Source organism: Oreochromis aureus, linkage group 13 (genome assembly GCF_013358895.1).
Source record: "Oreochromis aureus strain Israel breed Guangdong linkage group 13, ZZ_aureus, whole genome shotgun sequence".
In the NCBI taxonomy this organism is placed as follows: domain Eukaryota; kingdom Metazoa; phylum Chordata; class Actinopteri; order Cichliformes; family Cichlidae; genus Oreochromis; species Oreochromis aureus.
Window position 1 is genome coordinate 33,955,980 of NC_052954.1, and position 27,070 is coordinate 33,983,049.

The window sequence follows — 27,070 nt, forward strand, 5'->3', positions numbered from 1 at the left end:
CACCGTGGGCGTTTCTCCCCATTGTATTTATTGCTGTTGTATCACTGAGATGCTGTTTCCTGTCTTGTTTTCATTGTTTGTTGTCATTTCCTTTTTTCTGTTCATGGTTTGTTTTTGCATGTCGATGCAGTTCCTTCAGTCGTTCCCCGACTAACACACATTCCCCAATAAACCCGTCAGAACCAACCAGTCCATGTGTTGTCCATGCATACTTTTCACTTTTCTCTCCATGTACAGTGTTGGTGTTTGTGTTGCATGCTGTCACCATCATTAGTGTTTCAGTTGGATGTTCTGTTGTTTCTGCATCTAATGATTTTCACCAGTTTTCATCCTGGGGCTTTCCTTTAGTCAAATATATTTAGTTATTTTACAGAGTCAAGAAAAAGATCAGATAAGCTATATGTTTCGTCCCCTGACAAATCCAATATATTTCAGTTCACCCCAATAAATCAGCGTTCCTGCTGAGTTTAACACCTAGGACTAGTTCTGTAACCTGAAAGTAAACACAGATGGACCGCCTCAGTTAGAAAAGCCCAGAAATTTGTTCTACAGTGGATTTAATCTGTACAACATCTGCACAGGTTTACAGATGTAATCCTCCAAGTTACTGAAAATGAGCTTTTATGTACAAGTCAAGTGTTTATAATTCGCTAAGAAGGTTAATTTCTAACGACTTGTATCACAGCCAAAGGTTCAGGCTCAAGTTTAAATTCAATGATAACAAAATCAGCGCAGTCTTCAGAGGATAGCATGGCTGTTGGCATCGGTTTAGCTCTTCAGTCATTAAGTAATTGTTCTCAGGAAAGACTGCTAAGCAGTAAAAAATGGTCTTTACTGTCAGTTGCAAAAATGTTTAAAAATCAAACAAACACCTGCTTCAGCTCCAGGCTTCGATCGTTCTTCAGGAATAGTTGATTGGTGGAGAAAACACTGAAACAGGAACACTTGGATCTGGTCTAGCCTTTAACAAGCTCAAGTAAAATTCTTAGGAAAAACTGCTGTACTAAATATAGGTAATAGTAGTACAAGTTGGAGCCCCTACATCTGATCCGGACTGTCCTTTGGTGAGAGTTCCTAGGATTGATCCAAGTCCTAACAAATCCCTTGAATAACTGGTCGAGTGTTTGAGAAGGAGAACGCTGAAGCCATGAGGAAACACTCAAGTAAAAGCTCAGAGGATAACCCGAGCCCAGTAAAGTCTTCCAGCATCAGTTTCGCTCCTCGTGAGTTCTAATTGAAAGCTCCCGGGATCGGTCCAGCTCTTCAGTTAAAGCTCCCAGGATCGGTCCAGGATCGGTCCGGCCTTCGAACTGCCCATTCGTCCATCCCTTGAAGAGCTCAGTAACGGGGTAATAAGCATCCGGTTGGAGTGGGTGTGGTGTGGAAAGAGTCAAATCTGTTTATGATACTAGGCCAATCGCCTTCTCCCCTCACCAACAATGACACCCAGTAATGACTTCCAAGCAATTTTGTCCATAATTGTTTGAGATTTTTTTGGTGTGTTTTTTGTTCTTACCTGTGCTGGCTTCTCCCTGTCCTCCTCTTTCTTCACGCTCGCCACCGTGTTGTGCGTTTCTGAGTGGTGTTGGCACTGTGCATGTGGTAAAGTGTGTAATCAGAGCATGTTTGAAATCTTAATATTTAATACAAATGTTTCTCTAATCACTGCAGAAATTCAGCTCAGCTCACACCAAATAACACTGAGCTAAAACGCTGCTTTACGAGGCTGATGTAGCTGATGTCAGAGGCTCAATGAGCCAATCAGAAGTCTGCAGTAGTTGTGTTGGTTTGAGCAGTTCAGAGGTAGGGAAGTGGGGTTATTAACCTGTTACAGGTGACCTGTTCATGTTCAGCTTTATAGTTTTATACTTGGACATACTAGGGTAGCTTTGCATGATCAGTACTTCAAATTCGTTTGGGCCACTCTCCCATTAACCCACCTTTTTTCTGATTGGTTGCTCCTCTTAAAAAGACCATTGGACCAGCCAGTGGGTGGGGCTTTCACTCTGTGACATCATCCAGATCCAATTGTAGAAAAAATTTAATGAAATGGTGCTCAGAGCAGTCTGCAGGGGTTTTGGTTGACAGGGATTACTGCTTCCTCATTAGTTATGTTTAATATGAGCGCCCACCACTGGAACAGAAGATGTATGACAGGAAGTTTGAATGGATTCACTTTACCGGTCCGCTGGCCAAAGTGGTGACGACCCTGGAACCACTGAGCCTCAGGTGTTGCCCCAGTATGCCGCCAGTTTTCCTGGATTAACTTGTTTTTAATTAAGTTCTTGCCAACAGACATACAACAGACCGCAGGCATGTGGTGTTCCTGCATCGGGGCAAATAATAATAATAATAATCATGTGGCCTGATATGAACTGATGTCAGTTTAATAAAGGTAACAGAGAGCGAGATAATGGGATCCTTACACTCGGAGTAGATGGACCCGCTGGTTTCCCTCAGCTGGTTTGGTTTAGTCCACTTTAATCTGCTTGCATTTTCCCAGGATTGGTCATCCTGGAATATTTGACGTCAGTTTGGTTTTAGGAGTTCTATGTGAGGCGAGTGCAGACAAGTGTAGATTCAGGAGAGGCCTGCAGTCGAATCCTTCTGGTCTCGGGTTTTAGTTTCTACAAACTGCTCTGCATGCTGCAGCTCTCATAACTCTGATTCACAGCTTCCCTTCTTATTTCACTCATAAACGAGTTTCTCCTCTGATGCTCTCTTCTGTTTCCAGGAGAACGTCGAAGGGGCCGACGTGGTGAATGGGGTGTCGGAGCCCAGCCCCGCAGGGTCTCCGGGGGCGTCTCGCAAGGGCAAGCCCAGCCAAGCTGCCACCCTGCCGGCCAAAACCCAACCTGACGCCCCCAAGCCCCTGCTGGAGACCTTCCTGCACCGCAAACACGAGTGGGAGGGGCACAACAAGAAGGCTTCAAACAGGTGGGGATCACCTGCAGACGCACCTGGAAAGAAATCATAACCCAAATAATAATAAGTCACGCTTGTGAGCTGCTGTTATTGTAAGAAAATAAAGCTTAGCGATAAGGTCGACGTCTGCTCGTGTCCCTGCAGGTCGTGGCACAATGTGTACTGTGTGATCAACCTCCAGGAGATGGGTTTCTACAAGGATCAGAAGAGCGCCAGTCAGGGCATTCCCTACCACAGCGAGATCCCCATCAGCCTGAAGGACGCCGTCTGCGAGGTGGCGCTGGACTACAAGAAGAAGAAGCACGTCTTCAAGCTGAAGTGAGTTTCAGACTGGACGAATCAGAAACACATCAAAGACAGCTTTAAGCAAAACGCTGCAGTTCTTTCATTTAAAAAAAGAACCTAACGGACGCCAGCGTGTGCAGTTTGAACTTCCTGCTAATGTGTGTGTTCACCTCCGCAGGCTCACGGACGGCAATGAGTATCTCTTCCAAGCCAAAGATGATGTAAGTATTTTATCCTCAGTGTTTTGGTCGTCGTTCAGTTTTAGTCAACAGTCGTCGCTGTTATTATATCTGCTTCACATGTCGACCATTTATTTGTTTGGCTCTTTGTAGAAAAGGTTGCAAATGATCAAAAACAAGTGTACATATCCCGAAATGTGTTACATATGAGCGCTCACCCGGGTCATGGTGGTCTGACGTGCTCGAGTCGAAGGCCCAGGTCATGTGACCGTAGAGGAGGGGCGAGCTGGAGGACGAGTGGTGTTACAGTAATTATGATGTAATGTTTCTGCTGTTTCACCTGAGCTCATTTCTTCCTTCGTTCTTTTGCTTCGTCTGCTTTTGTTTAGGCCCAAATATTTCTGATCTCATTATGCGCACTTTTTTAAAACCACCTGTATCCCTTGAGCAGGTGAGCAGGTGTAGCTGGAGGTGACTCAACGCTATAAACAAGTTGTTTTTCTAATAGTATCAGAGACATCATCAGCACTTCCTGCTGCTCTGACTGCTTCCTTCCTCTTTGTCTCCTTCTGCTCGTCCTCCAGGAGGAGATGAACACATGGATCTCGACCATCACCGCCGCCGTGTCGGGCGAGAAGCCCGAGGTCACGCCCAGCAGCCACAGCACGCCCGCCCCCGCCGCACGCGCTCAGACGCTGCCGGCCTCCGTCGCAGCCACGGCGACTGCCGAGTCGAGCCCGGGCAAACGAGAGAAAGACAAGGAGAAACGCTTCAGTCTGTTCAGCAAGAAGAAATAGACGCTGTTCTTCAGCCTCCCCTCCTCCGCCTCCTCCTCCTCCTTCCTGTGGTGCTGTTTGGGGTCGCTCCTCGTTATCGAACGAACTTTGGTCAAATGTTGTTGAAGATGTCCGACTTTTCTGCTCATAGCAACTGTCATAACCCAGAGCCGAATAGACGAAGCGCTCCAAATGTAATTACACTCGTGTAACCCAAAGCATCGCCTCACATCATGTAATTAGAGAATAAGAGTTTTAACATTTGCAGCAGTTGCTATGTCAGATCGCATCCCAAACAGCCTCTCCTTCTCTTCTTTCTTCCTCCTCCTCCTCCTCGTCCTCTCCAGCATGCAAGCTCCGAGCCAAAACTCTCCACTCTGTGCCTATCAACCGTCCGGTCCGGCTCAGAGCTCCAGTACAGCTACAAACATCCCCCACCTGCTTCCTCTGCTCGGATCAGGAGCAGGAAATACTCCAAATCTGACTGAAGTGGTTTAAAAGGCGGGGCGTGGGGGCGGGGTCTGCGACGCTTCAGGCAGCTGCTGTCGTTTAAACAACAAGGAGAACACGACGTTAGAGGAGTTCCCACTTTCTTTACTCTTATCGCTGTTTTCTGTATCTCCCGTTCTCCCCGGCTTTCCCGTGTTTGCAGTTCGTCTCGGCGGGTTTTCCTTCTCGTTTTTTGTTTAGTTTTTTGGGAAGTACTTCCTGTTAGAGTCCATCCTCAGCTTCCTATTTTTTTGCGAGGCCTTGTCTTTGCAAGATGACGTGTATCCCTCTGTAGCGGGGAAAACCGAGGCCACGGCGGGGTGATCCTTTGAGCCGTCGAAGCGCAGAGACGAGTCGCTCGGAGCTTTTCTGACGGTTCGGTTTGCGCAATAAAACCGCGAAAAGCAAACGATCGTCGCGACGGTCTGTTCCGCTCCGGCGCCGTCTGATTCCCGCAGCGACTCAGAGCGTTACCCTGCAGTGCTTTTGACTGTATGTATAACTTGTGTATAACAAACTGTTAAAAATAAACCTGTGTTTAATTTCACCTATTATTATTATTAATGCTATTAAGACCTACCGACCGTAATAAGCTTTGAGGATAACTTTCTTAACGGCGCGAACACTTAACCAACCCGAATGAAGGAGCCATCGAGTCTCGATGGGAGAATAACTGCGAATGTTCGTTAACTCGATCTTTTAGGCGTTCAATGGGGTTTCTTTTCTACTTTTGCATTTCTGGAACGTCTCCTTCAGCCCTTTGTTGGTGTTTTTCCTCCTGTTTTTCTGTCCCACAGTTAAGCTAAGTCTTTATTTAGTGCGGCGAGTATGAAGGCATAGATGTACAAATAAAACACAAAGGTTACTTTAAGCATCGCTGTTGTTAGTGGATGAGCTGGTTTTAAAAAGCATTTACTGGAAGTGAGTAATGTTGGTGGCTTGCTTGTTGGCTTCAGCACTCAGTTCTTTTTTTTTTCTTTAAGATTTCAGCCTTTTATTGCCAATGATGAGTCAAGCTACACCTACGGAAGTCCTTTCATGACAAAAGTCACACTTTTTTTTCTTTCCTGTTGTTTCTGGTTTCTTGTTAATGAGATCAGAACTTCACATTTCTTGAAGCTGAACAGGCTTCGCTCGCTGTAAGAATGTAGTTGTAAACTAAGCTAATGACGTACGTGATGCTTGAGTCGTCTCATTGTGAAAAACAGTTTGTTCAGATTTAATAAGAGTTTTATTGGAGATTTGAAACAGGGAATTTTACACTAATCGGACATAAGTGCAGAAGATCTCCACTCGATTTGACTCGATGACTCATTAAATAAACTATCAAATAAATCTTTGAGAAAATAAATAGTAGGTTAAGTCTTGGGCTGCTACTGGTCCCTCCTTTGATTACTGATTAATTTCTTGGACTATAAAACTTCAATAAACAGTAAAAAAAAAAAAATATGACGGCAATCATTTTCTTATTTAAAGTATTTGCTTTACTCTGAGGTGCCACTTTTGCTCGACAAACTTTTGAAAATTAGTTTTTGAGATGAAGTCTCTTCTGTCCAATCGCTGCACCACAAACTTCGCTTCAATGGAAATCACGTACATGGTAAATGACCTGCAAGCCCAACTTTAACACCAACGTCTGAACTGGGATGATTTCCTAATCTGGAGTTATAGATTAAAATAGCTGCCAGAGAAGGTGATTTTTCATCTTACATATATATGTGTACATTTATTGTTACAAATGTTGTCATTAACGGACTTCCGTAGGATGCCAGACAAAGTGAACAAAAACACAGAAACGAGCCCGAAACTATAAAAAACGTGGGTGCGTGTGTTTTTCCACAGCTGGTGGTGGGGTTAGAAGGGGCGGGGTGAAAACGTCTTCACTCTGATTGGCCCTGAAATGCTTCCTGTTCTTTCTGTCATTTTGTTTTTTTGTGCTTAATTTTCTGGCGATTTGATAAATATGATGTGCATTCCTGTCACTGTAACCATAGTAAGATGAGAGATTTCCTCATACTGCACAATCAATAATGCCACGATGGGAGGGTGGGCGGGGCCGGGGTTCGTAGGTGACGTAGTTGGAATGACGTGGACCGGGGGTCACTGCTAGTTGGATCTGCACCCGTAGACTTTTCCCCATCTCTGTTACATATGTGCAAAAAAGCCATTAAAATGCTTTTAAAAAGAAACCGTGGGACTGATTTTTATTTTTTCAGTGAATGTGTGTGTGGGTGTGTCACTTTTGCACAATACTGTAAATACAGATAAAGTACAGCTGTGAGTGATTACTATGTATAAACTGATTTTATTTATGTGGCTCCAGTTCTCGACAGTATGGAGGAGCATTAGGGCCACATTAAGAAAGCAAATGTTATCGACCATTTCCAGAGGAAGTCTAAATGTGCAGGTTACTGTTGTTATTTCAAGATAAACGTCCACACTTGCTGTGGCCTGAGTTAGTGAGGTCGTACAGTTTTAGTAATAAAGGAGGACATGATTTCTGTTTCACACATAAACATTAGCTTCCTCTGTGATCAGCACGAGGACGCTGAAGCAATGGTGCAAAAGCTGCTCAGACAGAAACACAATAACGATGATGTATGTTTACATGTATGATGTATCCAATGACAGCTGATCAGTTTGTTTCATTAACTATCTAAACACAGCGTCTTGTCGAGGCCACAGCAGCAGTTTGTCTTCAAACAACAACTTTTTCTCAAATTGATCAACAATATTATTTTTCTTAGTGTGGCCCTAATAATCTGTCGTATAACTGTTATCTCGACCTAGAAATAAAACTAATCCTCTGTGGCAGCACTTGGTGATGGCTGGAGGTGAGAACTCCTTTATAACAGGAAAAACCAGGTTTTATCAGCTTTGACACTGATATGACACAAATCCAAATCCCTGTTATTTTGATTTTATTTTGTCTAATAAACTTCCATAGACGGTATAAAAAGTGCACATAGCACCTGGACAGGTGTGCAATCCATCACCTGCAGCCAGCTTACACTCAGGAGTCAACTTCATGCTCGTGTTTGGATGGTGGGAGGAACCCGGAGAGAACCCACGCAGGACCTTCTTACTGTCAGGCAGCGCCGTGTGCTAACCACTGCACCACCACGACACGTTAATGATGGTGAGCCGCAGGTTTTCTGTGTGAGGTTCTGAGTTTAGGATTAGTTTGCAGTGCGGAACAGAAGTCGAGCTGCAGCTGAACAGCAGCACCTGCAGAGCGTCTGTACAGGCCAACGTCAGCCTCACACCAACAAGCTTTCAGCACATCGCTCGCTTCCTACACAAGTGTTCAAAGGCAGTTTTTTTTAAATGAAATTAGAATTTTTTTTAAAACAAGTTTTTTTGTGGCCAATAATCAGGTTAGAATCAAAGAACATGACAGTGCTCATAAGTTTAACTTCTACAGTTATATTGATTATTATTGTATTATTTATTCCTACGGTCAGACAGATGGCATCAGGCTCTGGGTTAGAAAGGAAAAGAGTCTGAAGAATGGGAATGAAAAGGAGGGAAGATGTGGGGGCAAATAAAACCTCTGTAGGGGCGGAGTCGTTCAAACTGTTTGGAAATCTGTCTGAGACGAACTGCAGGAATAAAATAATCAGACGTCATCAATCGGCCAATATCACAGAAAAGAGATGCAAAATAGCTGTTATTGGTGGGTATCGTCATTAATCGCGTGAAAGTTATGTTTTTAAAAAGATCTCTATTTTAACCACAAGATGGCGCCAGTTGAACAGCAGGGCTGCAGTTTGTGGACCAAGTGGGAAAGCAGCTCCACATGAGCATAAAGAAACATGAAGCGCCAAAATACATTCAGAGCCGGTTCACAACAATCACACGAGCACCTGTGAGGAGCGCCTGGCACTAGTGGAGAGGAAGAACTCCCTTTTGACAGGAAGCATTTATTTTTCCAAATGGATCATTACGGCTTAGCCATGGTCCACCTGATTGATCTTTATTATTTATTTTATTTATTTATTTTTAACTTTTAAGTTATTACAAACAGAACAGACATGACTGGAGGATAAGAAAGGGAAAGAAAAACGGGGGAAGAGGGACACTGAAATATCCGCTGGATCACCTGCTGGAAGAAAAAAGAAGAAAATAAGCAAAAAGAGAAGAACACAGCAACAACCTAGATAAGTATAGGTCACGGTAAATAATAAATATTGAGTGTTACTGAGCAGCACGCGAGATCGACAACACACAATATGCTTTGAGGCAGCAGCTAAGGAAGATGCAGTGTGTGTCTGTGAGCGCACTTGTATTCAAAAGGTTTCTCCATGTAACTATCTGATAGTGGGTGTGGGGAGCCATAGAGAAGATCCAGGCCACAGACATCTAGAGGCTCCCCAGAGTGCGAGAGTCCAAGGAGGACCACCGGAGGGACAGCCGCACCACCCACCCAGAAAGAGCTGAGGAGAGCCCCAGACGTCACCCAGCAGCCACGGTGCAGAAGCTACAGGGGGCTGCTGAGCTCTAATTAGCAGGTAGCAGTCTGTGGTTGCAGACTAATTACCAACCTTACCTGAACACTCCACCCTGTCATCCAAATATGGTCTCACAAAAGTGTGACTATGGTGACTATGTGCATCTTTTATATACAGCCTGTAATTGAAATGTTTACTGTTTTAGCAGATTAACGATTGCTGCGATTACTCTGTTCACATTTCTGCTCATGCTCGTGTTTCTCCTGCTGTTTGTGACACATGTCACTTTTCTCTCTGACCTCAGCACCGCGGACAGCGCCTCCCTCCGTGCTGCTGCTGGGATTTGTAGTTTTTTAAATTCTTTTTCTGTGACGTGTGTTTCCCAGAGAACACAAAGCCCCAGAGTGCTTTACGGCCGTGCGTCCTCTCCAGTGGAGCAGGGGTGTTTCTCCCCCGAGTCCGTGCTGCGCCAAGCGCACGGCACATCACCACAGGAAGAGCCACACCTTCAAAATAAAACCCAAGATTTGAGATTTACCAATAAAACTTTGAGTGAGTCAGAAAGGACCAGAGGCTTCCATGAAACTGGTTATTAGACCAGTGTTTCCCAACCACTACTGCAGGAAATGATCAGGTGTGCCGTAGATTGTCTGGTTCCACCTGATTAGTACTCTAAACGACCACCGTGAGTACATTGTCTTCCACTAGAGGGCAGTACAACAACCAGCTCTAATTAAATAAGTTGCCTACTTCCAGTAAAAGAGAAAAAGGCAAAGAAGAAATTACATAATAGTCATGCTGTGAGACTATGCAGCGCATAATAGCAACAGATAAATATCTGAAAAGAAAAAGTCAGTCTGACCTGGTCCTGGAGAAAATGCCGACCCAGATGAAGGCCTGAGCATGAGTAGTGGTCAGAAGAAAGCAAAAAAGATATACTGGGGACAAACCGAGCCAACTCCGCTATAACTGGTATACAGGGAAAAATGATCAATATGCTTTTTGTGACATTTGTGTTCGGTGGTGTGCCGTGTGATTTCTCTAATGTGAAATATGTGCTGTGGCTCCAAAAGGCTGGGAAACACTGTATTAGACCATTGATTAGTGTTACCATATTAGAATATTTATCATAAAAACGGTAACAAGCATTGAAGGACAGGCTGGTTTTTCTGAGCTTTTGGAGCTTGCTTCAGACGTGTGAGCAAAGAAAACCACATCATCTGCAAAACGCAGGAAAGAGATCCTGAGAGCAGCAAACCGGCACCCTGACTGCAGCCAGAAAATCATAATCTGTGCCAAAGGGCAAGAGCGTCAATAAAAACTACCAGCTTTGGGTTAATAGGACATTACTTATTATTATATTGATACTATTTTTGTAATTTTTGAGTATTTGAAGAAAGTTTATCATATTTTCATGAATTATGTTTCATGTTTGTTCTACTGCACTTTATTTTTGTCTTAGAACACGACCCTTGTTATGTTAGGCTTTATATTTTTTGTACAGATGTGATCTCTCATCCAAGTTTTTTTTTGAACAGAAGAATTTAACATGCTTTTATTTTGAAAAACTGTTGCACTGACCATCTTAATAATAATAATAATAATAAACTTTATTTATAAAGCACACTAAAAAACCAAGGGTATACCAAGGTGCTTGACAAAAAATAAAATAGGAAAAAGGAGATGGGAGGGAAAAGAGAAAGGACCTGGCACGTATCAATTATAAAACCTTGACAGTCATAATATATAAAAGTAGTTCACAAGCATAACAGATAAAAATGTACCAACGCACACCAAATGTTAACTAGGTGGAAGCAAGATTAAATAAATAAGTCTTCAGCCGTGATTTAAACAGTGGCATAGAGTCAGACGCCCGGATAGCAACATGAGATTGTTCCATAAGACTGGGGCAGCTACAGCAAACGCACGGTCGCCGCGAGATTTCAGCCGAGAACGAGGTTGCTCCAGAAGAAGTTGTTTAGCAGGTCTAAGTGCCCGGACAGGAGTGTGTAACCTAAGAAGCTCATTGAGGTAGCTCGGCGCCAAATTATTAATAATTTTGTAAGTGAAAAGTAGTATTTTAAATTGAATACGGTATTTAACTGGCAGCCAGTGCAAACCAGCAAGAACAGGAGTGATGGAAGAAAACTTCCTGCTACCTGTCAAAAGGCGTGCCGCTGCATTCTGGACAGTCTGCAATCTAACGAGAAGGGAGGAGGAAAGGCCAATGTAAAGAGAGTTGCAGTAGTCCAACCTGGAAGTCACGAATGAGTGAATACGTTTTTCCAGGTCATTGTGCGGAATGTAGCGCTTAGCCTTAGAAATGAGGCGCAGCTGATTAAAACTAGACCTCACTACAGCAGACACTTGCTTGTCAAATTTAAGCGAGCTATCCAGTAGTATGCCCAAATTACTGGCATAATCAGAAGGAGAGCTAGCAAAAGGCATCAGAGCAGCACACAGTTGGTCGCGGGAGATTTTACTATCGAACACCACGATCTCCGTTTTCTTTTCGTTCAGGACAAGAGAATTACTCTTGAACCAACCTTTAACCTCACGCATGCATTCACGAAAATAGTGAAAAGACATAGCAAGATCGTCAGTAATCTCAAAATAAATCTGTATATCATCAGCATAGCAATGAAAGGCAATATTATACTTCTCAAAAATTGCTCCAAGAGGGAGCAGATATAGTGAGAAGAGAATAGGGCCTAATACAGATCCTTGAGGCACACCACAGCGTACAGGTACCGAGGAAGATGAGAAGTTGCCCAAATTAACCGAGAAAGACCTGTCAGCAAGATAAGATTTAAACCAGTTGAGGGCAGTGCCTCTTATACCCACAGTATGCTCAAGTCTTAGTAGAAGAATGTTATGATCGACCATATCAAAAGCAGAGGAAAGGTCCAATAAAACCAGGACCACAGAGCGTCCAGAGTCAGTGCTTACAAGTAGGTCATTGAGAACTCTAAGCAAGGCCGTTTCAGTGCTGTGCCGTGGCTTAAAGGCAGACTGAAATTTCTCTGCAATGTTGTTCGCGTCTAAATACACCTGAAGCTGAGAGAGAACTAGTCGCTCCAGGATCTTGGACAGAAACAGAAGCTTAGAGATCGGTCTATAGTTCAAAAGATCATGACAATCAAGATTCTTTTTCTTCAGAATAGGCTGGACTACAGCATGCTTAAAGGCCAGTGGGACAGATCCAGAGAGTAGAGAATAATTCATTAAGAATAGAATGCTCGGTCCAATTACATCAAAGCAGCCCTTAACAATGCGTGATGGGAGAATATCAAACACAGCATTGGTGTTTTTCAGTTGATCAACCAGCTGCTTCAGAGTCGAAAGTGACACGGGCTCAAATTGATGAAAAGTTGAATTACACTCAGAGGAAAAGACGGGATAAGAGGCAGACGAAGAGGAAAGCTTAAGGGATGAAACCTTATCTAAAAAAAGAATTTGAAAACGCTCACAAAGAGCTTTAATTAATCAGAACCCTAAACCCTACTATCCGGTCTGTAAGTGATGACATATGAACCCTGCTTCCTGGTCCAAACTACTCTGTGTTTATTAAGGCTGTTGTGTTATTAACATTTTGTATCTTGTTCTGTTTAATCTGAACAAGCCCCTAAAAACAGTCAGTGATCACTGCCGGCCTCTCTTGGTTTTTATCACCACTGTTCATTTTAAAGCTCAGTTTTTAAACCCTTACGATGTAACTACAGCCCAGCCCATGCAGCAGTATATTAATGACTAACCTCGTACTGTGGATGGATTATCTCAGGTGTGAGATAATCCATTTATTCCCTAACCATCGTGAGCCCTCACGTTAACTTATACGGAATGGAAAGAAAGTTAGCGTTCATCCTCCAGCTTCACTGTGTTTATGTGATGCTAACCATAGCTGTGTAGCTAGCCACCACGTAGCACGTCATTATATACCAGCTAGCCCAACTTCAGTAACCCTACAAACGTCACTGCTGTTTAGTTTTCTGTCTTCATTTATGTTGGAAGTGATAGCAGATATGGTCATATATTTATATGGTATATTATGTTTAGGTGGAAACTAGCAAACTAACTCCCTGCTAACTTCGTTCTCTGTTAAATTTCATAAATTCTGTTTTCATGGATGCCTGGATGTTAAACCTGGTCGAGCAGCCACACATATCAGAGAAAATAAAATCATTTCCAACAACATCAAAGTGTCATACACATTAATACAATAACATCACATAAGTAACTGAGTACTTTTACTGTGCATACTTTTAACTTGGGGTATTTTGATGATGAAACTTTTGCACAATCTGGGTCCAAACTCCGCTTCAAGTCCCAAAGTCAAACGAACACTGCGGCATCACAACCTGTCTAAATTCTTTCATCTTTAATAAAATAATCTGTGTGAAGCCCTCTGACGTCATGCTGCTGAGATGTGACGTCTGAGTAAAAGTACTCCATTCCGCTAAACCGACAGCTGAACTGCGGACCGTTTAATGGTGCTTTTATTTTTGAAGGCTCAGCACCGGAAGCTGGGCCCTGTGTCGCGTGTCCGCTGATGCGCGTGCTCGTCACGTCAGGAAAAGGAGCGAGCAAACGTCACAGACTCCTGGCTCAGGAGGCTCCCCGCTGCACGCAACAGTACGCTCCTCGAAGCAGAAGCTCCGGCTGTGCCTCCGCCTGCTCCGCCCGTGAGTCTGCCTGCGGGTGGAGGATGCTCTGCTCCTCCTCCTGCTGTGCGGAGTCAGGACTTTCCTCTCCGTCATCCGGCCGGGATGCTGCGCTGTGAGCCCGGAGCTGCTCCCCGCTGGAGTTGGATCATCTGCCGGGATTAAACACTCGTTGTCCTCCTCTCCTCTCCTCCTCCTCCGCTCCTCTTCTCCGGGACTGCGCGGTCGCTTCTTCTTCGTTGATTTTGCGGCTCTGGGTCGTTTGACTTCCTGACTGTCGGTTTTACTCGCACGCAGATTTGTGAATGAGCCGCGGTCCTCCCGGTGAGAAGGTGCTGTGAGCGCGCGGGGGGCAGGATGGAGGCGGCCGGTCGGGATGGAGGATTAGAGCACGGAGGGATTAAATCCTCCATCAGCCGCTGACTTTGGTTTTGTGGGTTTGGAGAAGTTTCCAGACTGTTCGCGTCCTCCGTGTTTTTGAGGAGTGGGTGGAGGAAGTGAGGGAGTGATAAACGTGGAAAAGTTTCTCGCGTGGTGATTCCAGCTGCAGTGAAGCGGCTCTGAGTGGGGAGGCTCGGCGGGAGCAGCTCCCGGGGGGTCACGGAGATGATGATGAAGGTCTCCCGGTGCTGAAACCAGAGGACTCAGACTTTACGTGAGGATTACAGTCACGGCTTCACATGAACGGAGGAATATGAACCATCAGATTTACGGTAAATCTTGGAGCTGACGTCCAATCAGCGTCTGCGCGCGCATCGTGATGAAGAGTCGAAGGAAGTCCGAGTCCTGAAGCTGTAGGCGCGAACTTTTCTTCAGACAACAGCCGAACACGGTGACCCCGACTCAGGCAGGTGACCCCGCTCACAGTTCCGTTACCGGGTCTCTGGATCCAGAGGGAGGAGCTGCGGGAGCGGGCGGGCGGTACCGGAGCCCCTCAGATGAGCGAACATGTCGGACCGGAGCGCCCCGGGCTGCCGGCTCAGACTGGACTGGGTCTACGGGTACCGGGGGCACCAGTGCCGGAATAACCTGTACTACACGGCGGGGAAGGAGGTGGTGTACTTCGTGGCCGGGGTTGGAGTGGTTTACAACACCAGAGAGCACAGCCAGAGGTTCTACCTGGGACACAATGACGACATCATCAGGTGAGGCTCCTGCACAGGTCACGTGATGGGTTATCAATCGAGACTTCCAGGTCTCAGAATCAATGTCTCTGAGTCACAGCATGAGCCTCCCTAACAGCCCGGATGGCTCTGCTATGTCAAATTAAATGGTGCCGAATTAGCGGTTGGAAGTTATTTTTCATTATAAATCCGAACATGTTCCAGCATCGCTCACTGACTCGCTGAGATCCTCACAAATCCTGAAAACCTTCAGATTCTCAGGCGAGTTCTGAAACGTCTTTTTTCTCTTTACTTTCTCTAAGCAGGTTTCTGACACCCTGAGAGCCAGTGATTCACACTGAATTTATAAATATGTGTTTCGTGTGTGTGTGCTCACAGTTTGTGTGATTTAAGAGTCATTTTGGCATAAAAAACAAACTAACGTTTGATGGAAACCAAAGTGCCACTGTCCCTGCTGTGTGAGTTTTTCATAAAAGAAAAAGCAGTAGAAGATCTGATGGTCTTCCCGGCTTCCTGTCCCTTCAGTCTGCTGCACATTAGTGGCCTTTTAAACATGAGCGTTGTGATTGTGAGAGTCATAATCCAAGATAAGATCTGCAAACATAAAACTTTCTCAGTCTTATCTCTGGAGTCTCATTCAGTAAGGCTAAACCCTGAAGCAGAGAGATACTACAAAATATCATAAATGACATTAAAGGTACTGTTCGTGAAACCCTGTGGTAAATTCAATGACAACATTCACCACAAGGGGGCAGCCTTTAAAAAAAACATTGTCTTTTCTAATATTTTAAATAGAACGACAACAATAAAGCAGAAAGAAAAAACAGAAATCAAAAATAAGGTCGTGTCCAAATTCATGGGCTGCATCCTCCTGAGGCCGCATTTGTAGACCGATTACGTCACAGCGACGCGACGAAGGCTGTCCAAATTCGTAGACTCCTCCGAATGCGGCCGACAAATGCGTCCTCCTTTTCCCCAAATTTGAAGGATGGGTCGGGTGTGTCCTTCGTGGCCCACCATATCCCAGAATTCATAGCGCGGCCCAGCCAATTCCAGTTTCGAGCAATGGCGGATGCTATTAAGTTTTAATATTACTCTTATTACTCTTTCTGGGTCACAAATAAACTTTTAACATATTTACAGGCGAGAATGTAGCTGTGTAAACTTCAAATATCTGCTCGGTTTATCAAGATATCAAATATTTGCAAAAGTGCTCCAACGTTTTCAGAGACATCTGTTACCCACCAACTCGATAGCTGACCGGGAGGTCAAGGGTCACTAGAGCCGACGAGATAAACTTTGTCTGTATGATAGAAATGTGGTGAAGCTTATAATTCATAAAACTACAACGTTATTAAACTAAAAGTAGCAGAGAAAGGAGTTTAACTTTGGTCCCTGATATTCGTTACATTCACTCCTGTGACTCATCTCGATGTTTTTGTCTCTTCTGAGATGTTTTTTGGACCGTCGTGTGTTTTTTTTTTTTTTTTTATCGCTCCCACACAGTTTGGTTTGTCCTTCAGTTTGACAGAAGTTAAAATCTAAACACGAGCAGGTTTACGCCGAGACAGGAAACAGCTTTTTCTGCTGCTGCTGGGTTTCCTAATGAACGAGGAGCTCAGCGATGAGGAGTAACTCAGACTTAGATTTTTATCAGGCCAGGAAAGCTTGCGGGCAGGTGAGGAGGGACTTGTTCCTGTTCTCAGGTCTGATGGCTTTATTTCTGAGCCAAACCCTGCAGTTCCACTAACGTCCAGCAGGGGCTCCAGCAGTGCGTCCGTCCCCATAGACTCCCATGTTAAACGTTTACAGCAGAAAAAAACATGTTTACAGCCACATAGACGAACTGATTGGTCTCTGTAGACAATTCTTATTAGGGGCGTGGCCTCTTTGATTGACAGGTGGATGGCACAGGCAGCTGTAGCTGCAAGCTGTCTGCTAGCCTTCAGCTAAGCTAATTGGAGTCCTGGGCTGTTGAAGGTTTTTTAATGTCACCGTGTGACAGGTGAAGCAAAGTTAACATGATAATGTTTTATATATTGATGTTGCACAGCGTGGACGGTGCACTCGTTTCACAGCTGATTTAAAGCTTTTCTGCTTTAATGTTGTGTCAGTTTGAGTTTTTTCATCCACAGTTTACAGTTTTTAAAAATCAGTTTTTATTTCCACACCTCACCTCGCTGCTTATTTATAATATTTATTTAACCCTTGATGGCCGTTAGCACACCATCATAAAGCAACAGAAACTGTGGAAAACAAAAATGTGTCACGCCACGTGTTTAGAGAAATCCCAGAAATCCTGCAAACCACTTTCATTAATTAAGGACGAATTAATTCAGAGTGAAACCAGCTCACAAACACCTCAAAGCTTTAATCTGGGATAATCTGACACTTATATAACATGAGTCTTTCCCCATTGGGACTTTTTAGCTAGTTTGCGTCGCTTTGAGGACAATTTTGGCACTTTGTTGGGGATGTGACAGCGTGAGGTTTTCACAGTGTGATGTCTGTGGAGGAAAACATCACAGGGCTCTGTGCGACACAGTCAGTGGGTCCACGGAGCCTTAAAGGGGTGAACACAGCGTGCTGACCTGTGAGGCATGAGACGGCGTGATACATTGACTGTGCAGGTAGACGTGATCACAGCACAGGCGTGGACGTTTTACACTAAGCACACACACGAAGGAAGAGCAGCACTTGATTGGCTCAGACTTCATTTTGACAAAGCACAGATTTGATTCTTGAGTTATTTTTCAGACATACTAATAAAGTGGAAAAATTCCCTGGAGCATTGGGAATGTTAGTTACCTGCTGTCAGCCCGGCTGCATGCAGTTTCTCCTGCAGGATTTGGTCTCAGTAAAACTTCCTCTGGGAAGCTGCTCCTGGATTTGGAGCCACTGAGATAAAACAGACTTTTATATGAAATCTTTTTTGGAGGCGGGGCTGCTCGTGGAATAATTTTGCCCTTCTGGTCGGTCGCCTTTTATCTCTGGGAACATTTTCGACATTTTGAATGAAAGGCTGAAAAAAAAACCTGAGCTGAGGCGAGAAGCAGCAGAGGGATTTTCTCTGAGAGCAAACTGGAGCGAGTGGAGGAGGGAGATGATTCAGCGAGGCCGCTCATTCATCTACACACACACACACACCACACCACACACCACACCACACACACACACACACACACACCACACCACACCACACACACACACCACACCACACCACACACACACACCTGTGTTCATCAACACTGAACAGCCTGTGAGTCACTGCAGCAGCAGGCGTGTTTGGACAATTTATACGGCAGGTCAGCTGCAACCTGGAGAGCGTGTGTGTGTGTGTGTGTGTGTGTGTGAGAGAGACTAATTGAATAGCTGGATGCTGTCTCTCTGTCAGGGTTGTTAAATTTGTGTTTGTGCCAAATTTTCCCTCAGAGCTGACTGCAGGTTTCTGCTGACCAAAGTTATTAAAACCTGGCAGTCACAGTTTAAATTCAGATTGTTAATTAAAACAAATACATTTAGTAATATTTCTTAAAGCACTTAGAAACATTTGAAAATGACAGGAAAAAAAGAAAATGGAGAATATTTACGACACGTGATTAAAATCTACAAAAACATAGTTTAACATCTGAAAAAATGCCAAAAGGAACATCAGTCAAATCCTCAGGTTATTAAGAGAAAAGTCAAATAAAGGAATAGTAAAGAAATTAAAGAAATACTATAGACAGCTGTTTTGTTTTTTGTTTAAAAAAAAAAAAGCTTTTATAGTACATTAAACAATATTGTGAAAAATATACGAAATATACATCAAATGTACATCAAAAATCAAATCCAGAAAATAACATTTAAAAATTCCTAAAAAAAAGCCTGAGATTGTATAAGGAATTATAAAAAAAAAAAATCATAAAATATCCTAAAAAGACATGAATATATCTGGAAAAATAACAAAAACTTTCACCGAAAATAATCTGATAACCAAACAAACTGTCCTAAAATCTGCAGATGTGAAAACATACGAATGAAAAACTGTGAAAAAAATCAATGTTTCGGAAAAAATTCTATAAAAAATAAAATGATAAAAAATGATATAAAAATATAAATAAAATGGTAATGTTTACAAACAATCGGCTAATAAAATGTAATAAAATAAAATGAATATCACATGTTTTTAAAAAGTCGATAAATACCTTAAAAAAGGGGAAATATGAAAAATACTAAAAAGGTATAATCTCTTAAAAGTATAACAAACAAAAGTCAAATTTCAGATCAATATTTTTAAATGTCCTAAAAAATATTTTAAAAGTATCTTTTAAATATCTAATATATGTTTTTACCCACAGTCGTTTCTGTTAAACAAGAATAATGATAAAAAACACAAAAGAGACACAAAACTAAACAAGTTAAACAAGGGATTGTTAAACACACACACACACACTCACACACACACACACACACACAGTTTTCTTCTTGCTGCGACTCGGATGTTGAAAGTTTGTCCTGAACATTCGTCACAGTCACAAAGGAAAAACTTGTTTGTGTTGGGGTGGATTTAAAAAGAGAACGATGCGGTGAACAGCGTGTCCCCTTCAGGCCACCGTCCGGTGCTGCGTCCCACTGAAGCTGGGAGAAAGACTCTGATAATGACATCAGTACGTCCAGTATCCATCACAACGAGGGCGCTGCAGTAAAAACACCATGTGACTGCTTTAGGCTGTGAGCAGATTGCTGTGGTTGCCTGTAGTTTGCAGACTGGTCTGCAGACTCTCACCAAATAATCAGTGAGCGCTGGTGAAACCAGTGTTTACTTTCAAAATAAAAGCTCTGCCCTACTGTTGAAGCCAGTGCTTTTACTTTGACGGCAAATGGTCTATTTCCAGTTTGCGTTGCACTCTTCTTAACACTCACTGACTAGTTGGTGGGTTTTTGCTGTGAAGCAGGCGTCTTTCACACAAACTACAGGTAACCATGGCGATCTGTCCCTGACCAAAGACCAATCAAAACCATTTACACAGTCTGTACAACAACACAGAGAAAACCAACAATCATATGACCCCCTATCAGCAAGCACTTGGTGACAGTGGGAAGGAGAAACTGCCAGAACCAGGCTCAGGGAGGGGCGGCTGTCTGAGAGACCAGTTGGAGGTGAGGGGAGAAAAAACAATCATGAGGTTTTTGCTGCACTGATTTAGCAACAACTCTCAACCAGTTGGGAACCTTTTTTCCCCTAGCAACCCAGTGGTTGCCAGGTGGAGTAAGCGAGGCCTTCAAGAGCTTGTTTCAGACAGGAGGAGCTGATGGGCTCCACAGAGTAGCAGGATAAGACACAGAAGCATTATTTTTAACTGCAAGTCAGCTTCAAGCAGCAGGTCACATGTTCAGTTCAGGGCTGCAGACGGTCTGCAGGTTATTTTCTCAATGAGTCACTTTATCTATAAACTATTAGTAAAAGTCTAAAAGCTGTTTTAAAGTCTGGGATGATATATTCATCAGTCAGAAACTAAAGAAGCCTCAAATCTTACATAAGTTACATTTATGTAAGATTTTTCTTGCGTCTTAGTTCAGGTTCTCCAACACGTCACACATCAGAGTCTGGAAAGGATTTACTGTAGAGTCTGTCTTTGCTTTGGCACTTTTAATCAGAGCTTATCATCATCTGAAATGAAGTCAGTTTCATGTTTTTGAGGTCAAACTTAAGGTCAAAGTTTTTCCTGTTTGTGCACTTCCTGTACATTTTGTTGCGTCTGCTAAAGAGAAAAGTGAAAAGCGTGACGATGGCTCAGATGGAAATGAGCTGTGCAGACACTCTGATGTCAGGTTTGTGTCCTCTGATGGAGTTCGTGTGTGCTGAGTGGCAGCTCTGAGAAACCATTTACATTTGCTTTTCAGTCGCTGTGCAGGCTGGCTCACAGCGACAGCCCCGCCACAATAGTCGCCGCTCAGCAGTTTGACGCAGCCTGAAGCGACGAGGTTCCAGGACACGTTCAAATTCACGTGGCACAAAAGTGCATCACAAGGAAACTGTTTTTTGTTTTTTTTTGACACATTTGGATTAGCAAACATTTCGTCATCTTTGAAGTCGCCCCTGTGGATCCAAATTTGGGAAATAAATGATTGATTCTTCTGTGCAAAAGTAACTTCACCCGTGACATCAGAAGGAACTTTTCAAAGGTGTTCTGGAACAGCTCGATGAAAGTTTGGACCACTCTTCATGCAGAATTTCTTGTGCTGCTGGATGTTTGAGGATTTTCTTGCATGTGCTCATTTTAAATCTCCCACTGGGCTCCAGATCTTCTTCTTTCCACTCTGTTCCTCAGCAGGTTTGTTTGTGGCCACCTCTGGTTTAGCTCCAGCTTTCAGACAGATGATCTTCAGCACCGTTTGATTGTGAAGAACCAACCAGGGCACGCTTTATTAAATAAAATCTTTTACTTTTCTATTTTTGTGCTTCAGTTGATGACAAACATGGCACAGACGACTGAAGCCACATCGCTGCTGGTTTTGGTCCCTGTGTGGAGTCTGTGTTATACTGGGAGCATCATCAGGTGACCAAAGCCAGTGCAGTGGTTTAGATTTGAGCAGGAAATCCATAATCAGGTAGCAGTGAGTCCACAGAACTGTGTCCAAGATGGAGACAAGCTCAGTCTCAGCTGACTGCAGGTTTCCAAAACTGGCCAGGACTCTGCAGCCTATTTACACCTACAGACCAGTGGACACTCTTTCAGTGATGAGGATGTACACATCCTGCACAGGGAGGAACGCTGGTTTACGTGAAAAGGGAAAGACCATCTCTGAATCGAGGAGGGGGCCTAAGGGTCCATCTGTCACCATCTTACAATGCTGTGATTGCAGCCATTCCCCAGCTCTCTGTGAATGGATCAGTGGTTGTTGATCAATGGTCATGAGAATTTGCATATTAATGATCATAAACTGACCTCCCAGCCCATTGTTCCTTCAGTGGTGCTGGTTTCACTCATTATGCAAATGTACTGTTTATAAGGTTGGAAACCTGCAGTCAGCTGAGACTGAAGAAGTCACCTGGACGAAACGTTTCTCCCACTGAAAACATCCAGATGAACTGAGCATGCATCAAGACATACTGCGCTCTCTTTGTAAATACTCACAGCACTTTTTCACAACAAACCCAGTGTTTGCAGTTATTTGGGCCTAAGGGTCCAGTTAGAACCCCAATCCCCACACCCCATCTGAAGCACATCTGTTCCTCCACCCATAACAGCGTCGTTGCTGCAGGACTGGAGTTTTACTGCAGCCTTGTTTTTGTAACCAGTATACAACCATTTGAGCATCGCGGCTGTTCATCAGTGCAGACTGGCTCAGATTGACGGCAACGTGTTGGAAATCCTTCTGCGTTTGAAAATTAGACGCCAAATATTTGCCAGCCTTCATCAGTCTGAGTCGGGTTGCCTGTTTGCAATCAGACGCCTACTGTGAAAACGTTCAAACATCAGGGGACCGCTGATTTTCTTTTTGTTCTAGTAGATTGGAGCTTCCTGTTTTCACTGGTTAATGTTTAAAGTCGCACTGCAGTCTGTTCAGATTTCAGCAACAAAGGCTTTCGATGTGGCTTCGAGCAGGTGTAACTTTGACCTTTATTGTTGGTGATCGTTGAATCAGTAACTGTTTCCCAAAATCACCGTGACGATGCAGAAATATGAAGACGTGATAGTTGAGATGTTTACTCTGTATTTTCTATTTATGACCCAGAAAGTCACGATTACACATGTATTAAACTCTTTGTCTGTTTTGTACCAACCGCAGTAAACAGAGTGATGTCACACAACCTGACACAGTCAGTTTTAGCGCTGACTCTTTCCTTCGTGCCGGTATTGTGCAGTGGCTTCTGCTGAAAGCTCTGAATCATAACTGCACTCGTCCCCCTCCCCGGCTGCCTGACGGATCGCCTCAGTAATTGCAGGCTCCATGTAGACGCATTAAATCCACGTTGAGTATTTCTGAAAGAGCGAGAGCGGGACCGTCTTTTTCTTTCATTGGCTCTTTCATGGCCGCAGCCTCCCGCGGGGCGATCGGCCTTTAAGTTCCTCTGCAGAGAAGCACAGGCGGCCGCTGAATGGCAGCAATTATCAGCCACTGGTCGCTGCTGCACACAGCTCACATTTCCAGCTCTCCTCACATCTCAGTTCCCTCCAGCTTGATGCTTTTCATCTTTTCAGTGTTTCCACGAGTCCGACTCAGACTGTAAAGATCTTACTGCATGGTCTGACACTCTGACCAGTGTTCATGTTTGAGGTCTTATTGTATCTTTGTTTTCTCACATGTCCACAGCATGTGCCTTTTTAAATCCAGCCCAAATACTAAGCACATCATTGAGGACTCAATTCAATTCAATTCAATTCAATTTTATTTATATAGCGCCAAATCACAACAAAAGTCGCCTCAAGGCGCTTTATATTGTACAGTAGATAGCACAATAATAAATACAGAGAAAAACCCATCAATCATATGACCCCCTATGAGCAAGCACTTTGGCGACAGTGGGAAGGAAAAACTCCCTTTTAACAGGAAGAAACCTCCGACAGAACCAGGCTCAGGGAGGGGGGGCCATCTGCTGTGATTGGTTGGGGTGAAAGAAGGAAGACAGGATAAAGACATGCTGTGGAAGAGAGACAGAGATTAATAACAGATATGATTCGATGCAGAGGTCTATTAACACATAGTGAGTGAAGAAGAAACACCCAGTGCATCATGGGAATCCCCGGCAGCCTACGTCTATTGCAGCATAACTAAGGGAGGATTCAGGGTCACCTGGTCCAGCCCTAACTATATGCTTTAGCAAAAAGGAAAGTTTGAAGCCTAATCTTGAAAGTAGAGATAGTGTCATAGCAGGATTTTGAATTCAATTCTGGATTTAACAGGAAGCCAATGAAGGGAAGCCAAAACAGGAGAAATCTGCTCTCTCTTTCTAGTCCCTGTCAGGACTCTTGCTGCAGCATTTTGGATTAGCTGAAGGCTTTTCAGGGAGTTTTTAGGACATCCTGATAATAGTGAATTACAGTAGTCCAGCCTGGAAGTAATGAATGCATGAACTAGTTTTTCAGCATCACTCTGAGACAGGATATTTCTAATTTTAGAGATGTTGCACAAATGGAAGAAAGCAGTCTTACATATTTGTTTAATATGTACGTTGAAGGACATGTCCTGGTCAAAAATGACTCCAAGGTTCCTCACAGTGTTACTGGAGGCCAAGGTAATGCCATCCAGAGTAAGAATCTGCTTAGATACCATATTTCTAAGATTTTCAGGGCCGAGTACAATAACCTCAGTTTGATCTGAATTAAGAAGCAGAAAGTTAGCGGCCATCCAGGTCTTTATGTCTTTAAGACATTCCTGCAGTTTAACTAATTGGTGTGTGTTACCTGGCTTCATGGATAGATAGAGCTGCGTGTCATCTGCATAGCAGTGAAAATTTATGCTATGTCTTCTAATGATGCTGCCTAAGGGAAGCATGTATAATGTAAACAGAATTGGTCCTAGCACTGAACCCTGTGGAACTCCATAACTGACCTTAGTGTGTGAAGAGGACTCTCCATTTACATGTACAAATTGGAGTCTATTAGATAGATATGATACAAACCACTGCAGTGCAGTACCTGTAATACCTACAGCATGTTCTAATCGCTCTAATAGGATATTATGATCAACAGTATCGAACGCTGCACTGAGGTCTAGCAGGACAAGCACAGAGATGAGTCCACTGTCAGAGGCCATAAGAAGATCATTTGTAACCTTCACTAAAGCTGTTTCTGTGCTGTGATGAGCTCTGAAACCTGACTGAAACTCTTCAAATAAGCCATTCCTCTGCAGATGATCTGTTAGCTGTTTGACAACTACTCTTTCAAGGATGTTTGATATGAAAGGAAGGTTGGAGATTGGCCTATAATTAGCTAAGACTGCTGGGTCTAGAGATGGCTTTTTAAGTAAAGGTTTAACTACAGCCACCTTGAAGGCCTGTGGTACATAGCTGATTATTAGAGATAGGTTGATCATATTTAAGATTGAAGAATTAATTAATGGCAGGACTTTGAGCAGTTTTGTAGGAATGGGGTCTAAAAGACACGTTGATGGTTTGGAGGAATTAATTATTGAAGTTAACTCAGAAAGATCAATTGGAGAAAAAGAGTCTAACTTAACATCGATGGTACTAAAAGTAGCTGTAGATAATATTACATCTGTGGGATGATTATTGGTAATTTTTTCTCTAATGATAAAAATGTTATTTGTGAAGAAGTTCATGAAGTCATTACTAGTTAACGTTAAAGGGATTGTTGGCTCAGTAGAGCTCTGACTGTTTGCCAGCCTGGCTACAGTGCTGAAGAGAAACCTGGGGTTGTTCTTATTTTCTTCAATCAGTGACGAATAGTAAGATGTTCTGGCTTTATGGAGGGCTTTCTTATAAAGCAGCAAACTATTTCTCCAGGCTAAATGATGATCCTCTAAATTTGTGACACGCCATTTCCTCTCCAGCTTACGAGTTATCTGCTTTAGGCTACGTGTTTGAGAATTATACCACGGAGTCAGGTACTTCGGATTTGAGGCCTTAGTTTTCACAGGAGCTACAGTATCCAGAGTCGTACGTAGTGAGGAGGTAAAATTATTAACAAGATAATCGACCTGATGTGTTTGAGGGATGTTGTGAGGTTTTTGCTCATTTTAGTAGTTAAATTTCAGTCCGGATTTCGTCGAGTGCTCTCCACTGAAACGGCTCCTCCTCATTTTAATGTGTAGCGATAAAGGTGAATATTCAGTCCTGGTACTCTTGGATCTGTCTGCTGCCTGCTGATCGTAGGATACTAACTGAGAGACTTAGAGCCTGGGTGGTCGTCTCGGGGTCAGCTCTTGACTGGTTTTCTTCCCTTCTCTCTCTGTCCTTTAATACTGCATTCATGTTATAACGAAACTGATTGCAGCAAATTATCTGAATTTAAGCTCTTGGCGTTCAGTCAAGAGCTAGTCCTCAGTGTCCCCCCAGTCCCCACTCTGAGGTGTTCCCAAGCTGTGAGGCAGAATCTCTGCACCCCAGCTCGGAGTCTGCCTCCTCTTATCTGTGATTCTTGCCGACACCTCCCTGGGATCGTGGCTGTAGGTGAGGGTATGAACAGAGGGTATGATCTGTAACCAGCCGGGTTCATGCTCAGCCAGACTGCCCTCATGTGCTCTGCTCTCAGGTTTCCCTGGTTCGGTCTGTCAGGGTAAATTGGCTGTACGGTTGTGACATCACAATGTTAGAGACGGCGTGACTGAGCGTCTAACGGCACCAGCTCTGAGTACAGGCAGCGTGTAGCCTACCGTGCACTCGCCTCCAGCTCTAAGGCTGACTTCACTACAGTGTTGAAGTACAGCTGTCAGCTAAACGCAGACTTTACATCATCAAATCTGAATTTGTTGTGTTTTTGCATCATTTCGGTGACGAACGAAGGATCTGAATCTATTTCTCCCGTCCTCTGCTCTCGCCTTTCTTGCTTTCTCTTGTCCCACTTCCTGTTGGTTGCCTGCAGGCAGGACCTGACCGACCAACTGACACACACACACACACACACACACAGGAAGCACTAAACCAAACCAAAGGACATCATTATGTTTGCTGTGCAGCTTTGATGGTATTTCTGCTTGACTGAGTAAAACAAACTGGTCACCCAGAGGCAGAGAGGGAGTCCTGTCTTTCTTAAACATGAACCTACATTTATATTTTTAATCAGCATGTTTTATATTTTTCACAGTTTTGCAGCTTTTCTGTGATATTTGTGTCTGATAAGATCACACCTGCATCAGACTGAGTCCTCGTACAGACATAAATTCTCACTTTGATATAAGAGGCTCTGAACAATCATAGCTTCTTCTCTTTAACTACAAACATGAATGAAAACAAACTGTTTTCTCTGATTGTCATTTCTTACAGAAACACTGATAAATCAAAGCCTGACTCGTCAGAAGGTTTAGTTTGGAGTGTTGGTCTCAAGAGAAGCTGTGGAAAAGTTGTTAATGTCACATCCAGGACAACATTCAAATCCCTGCTGACACACACACACACACCTACACACACACCTACACACACACACACACACACACACACACACACACACGCTGTGGTTAAACTTCGCACTTGCATGCACTCTTACTTTATTTTTGTTTTACATGTTTCTATTA

The 27,070-nt window shown here is 43.6% G+C and overlaps 2 protein-coding genes across 3 annotated transcripts in view; both read left to right on the forward strand.

The window, feature by feature from the left end:
- LOC116335525 (spectrin beta chain, non-erythrocytic 1) overlaps positions 1 to 6,843 on the forward strand; it is a 98,910-nt gene extending 92,067 nt beyond the window's left edge. The window contains exons 41-44 of one of the 2 annotated variants that reach the window (XM_031759243.2): positions 2,735 to 2,937; positions 3,070 to 3,243; positions 3,389 to 3,431; positions 3,974 to 4,186. In XM_031759243.2, the coding sequence (XP_031615103.1) occupies positions 2,735 to 2,937; positions 3,070 to 3,243; positions 3,389 to 3,431; positions 3,974 to 4,186 (633 nt within the window). Of the gene's footprint in view, positions 1 to 2,734; positions 2,938 to 3,069; positions 3,244 to 3,388; positions 3,432 to 3,973 lie in introns of both variants that reach the window. The other variant, XM_031759242.2, reaches the window with a different exon arrangement.
- A 6,546-nt stretch (positions 6,844 to 13,389) lies between these two features.
- LOC116335530 (echinoderm microtubule-associated protein-like 6) overlaps positions 13,390 to 27,070 on the forward strand; it is an 83,541-nt gene continuing 69,860 nt past the window's right edge. Inside the window, exon 1 of the mRNA XM_031759256.2 lies at positions 13,390 to 14,911. Coding sequence (XP_031615116.1) covers positions 14,715 to 14,911 — 197 coding nt within the window. The 5' untranslated portion in view covers positions 13,390 to 14,714. The remainder of the gene's footprint in view (positions 14,912 to 27,070) is intronic.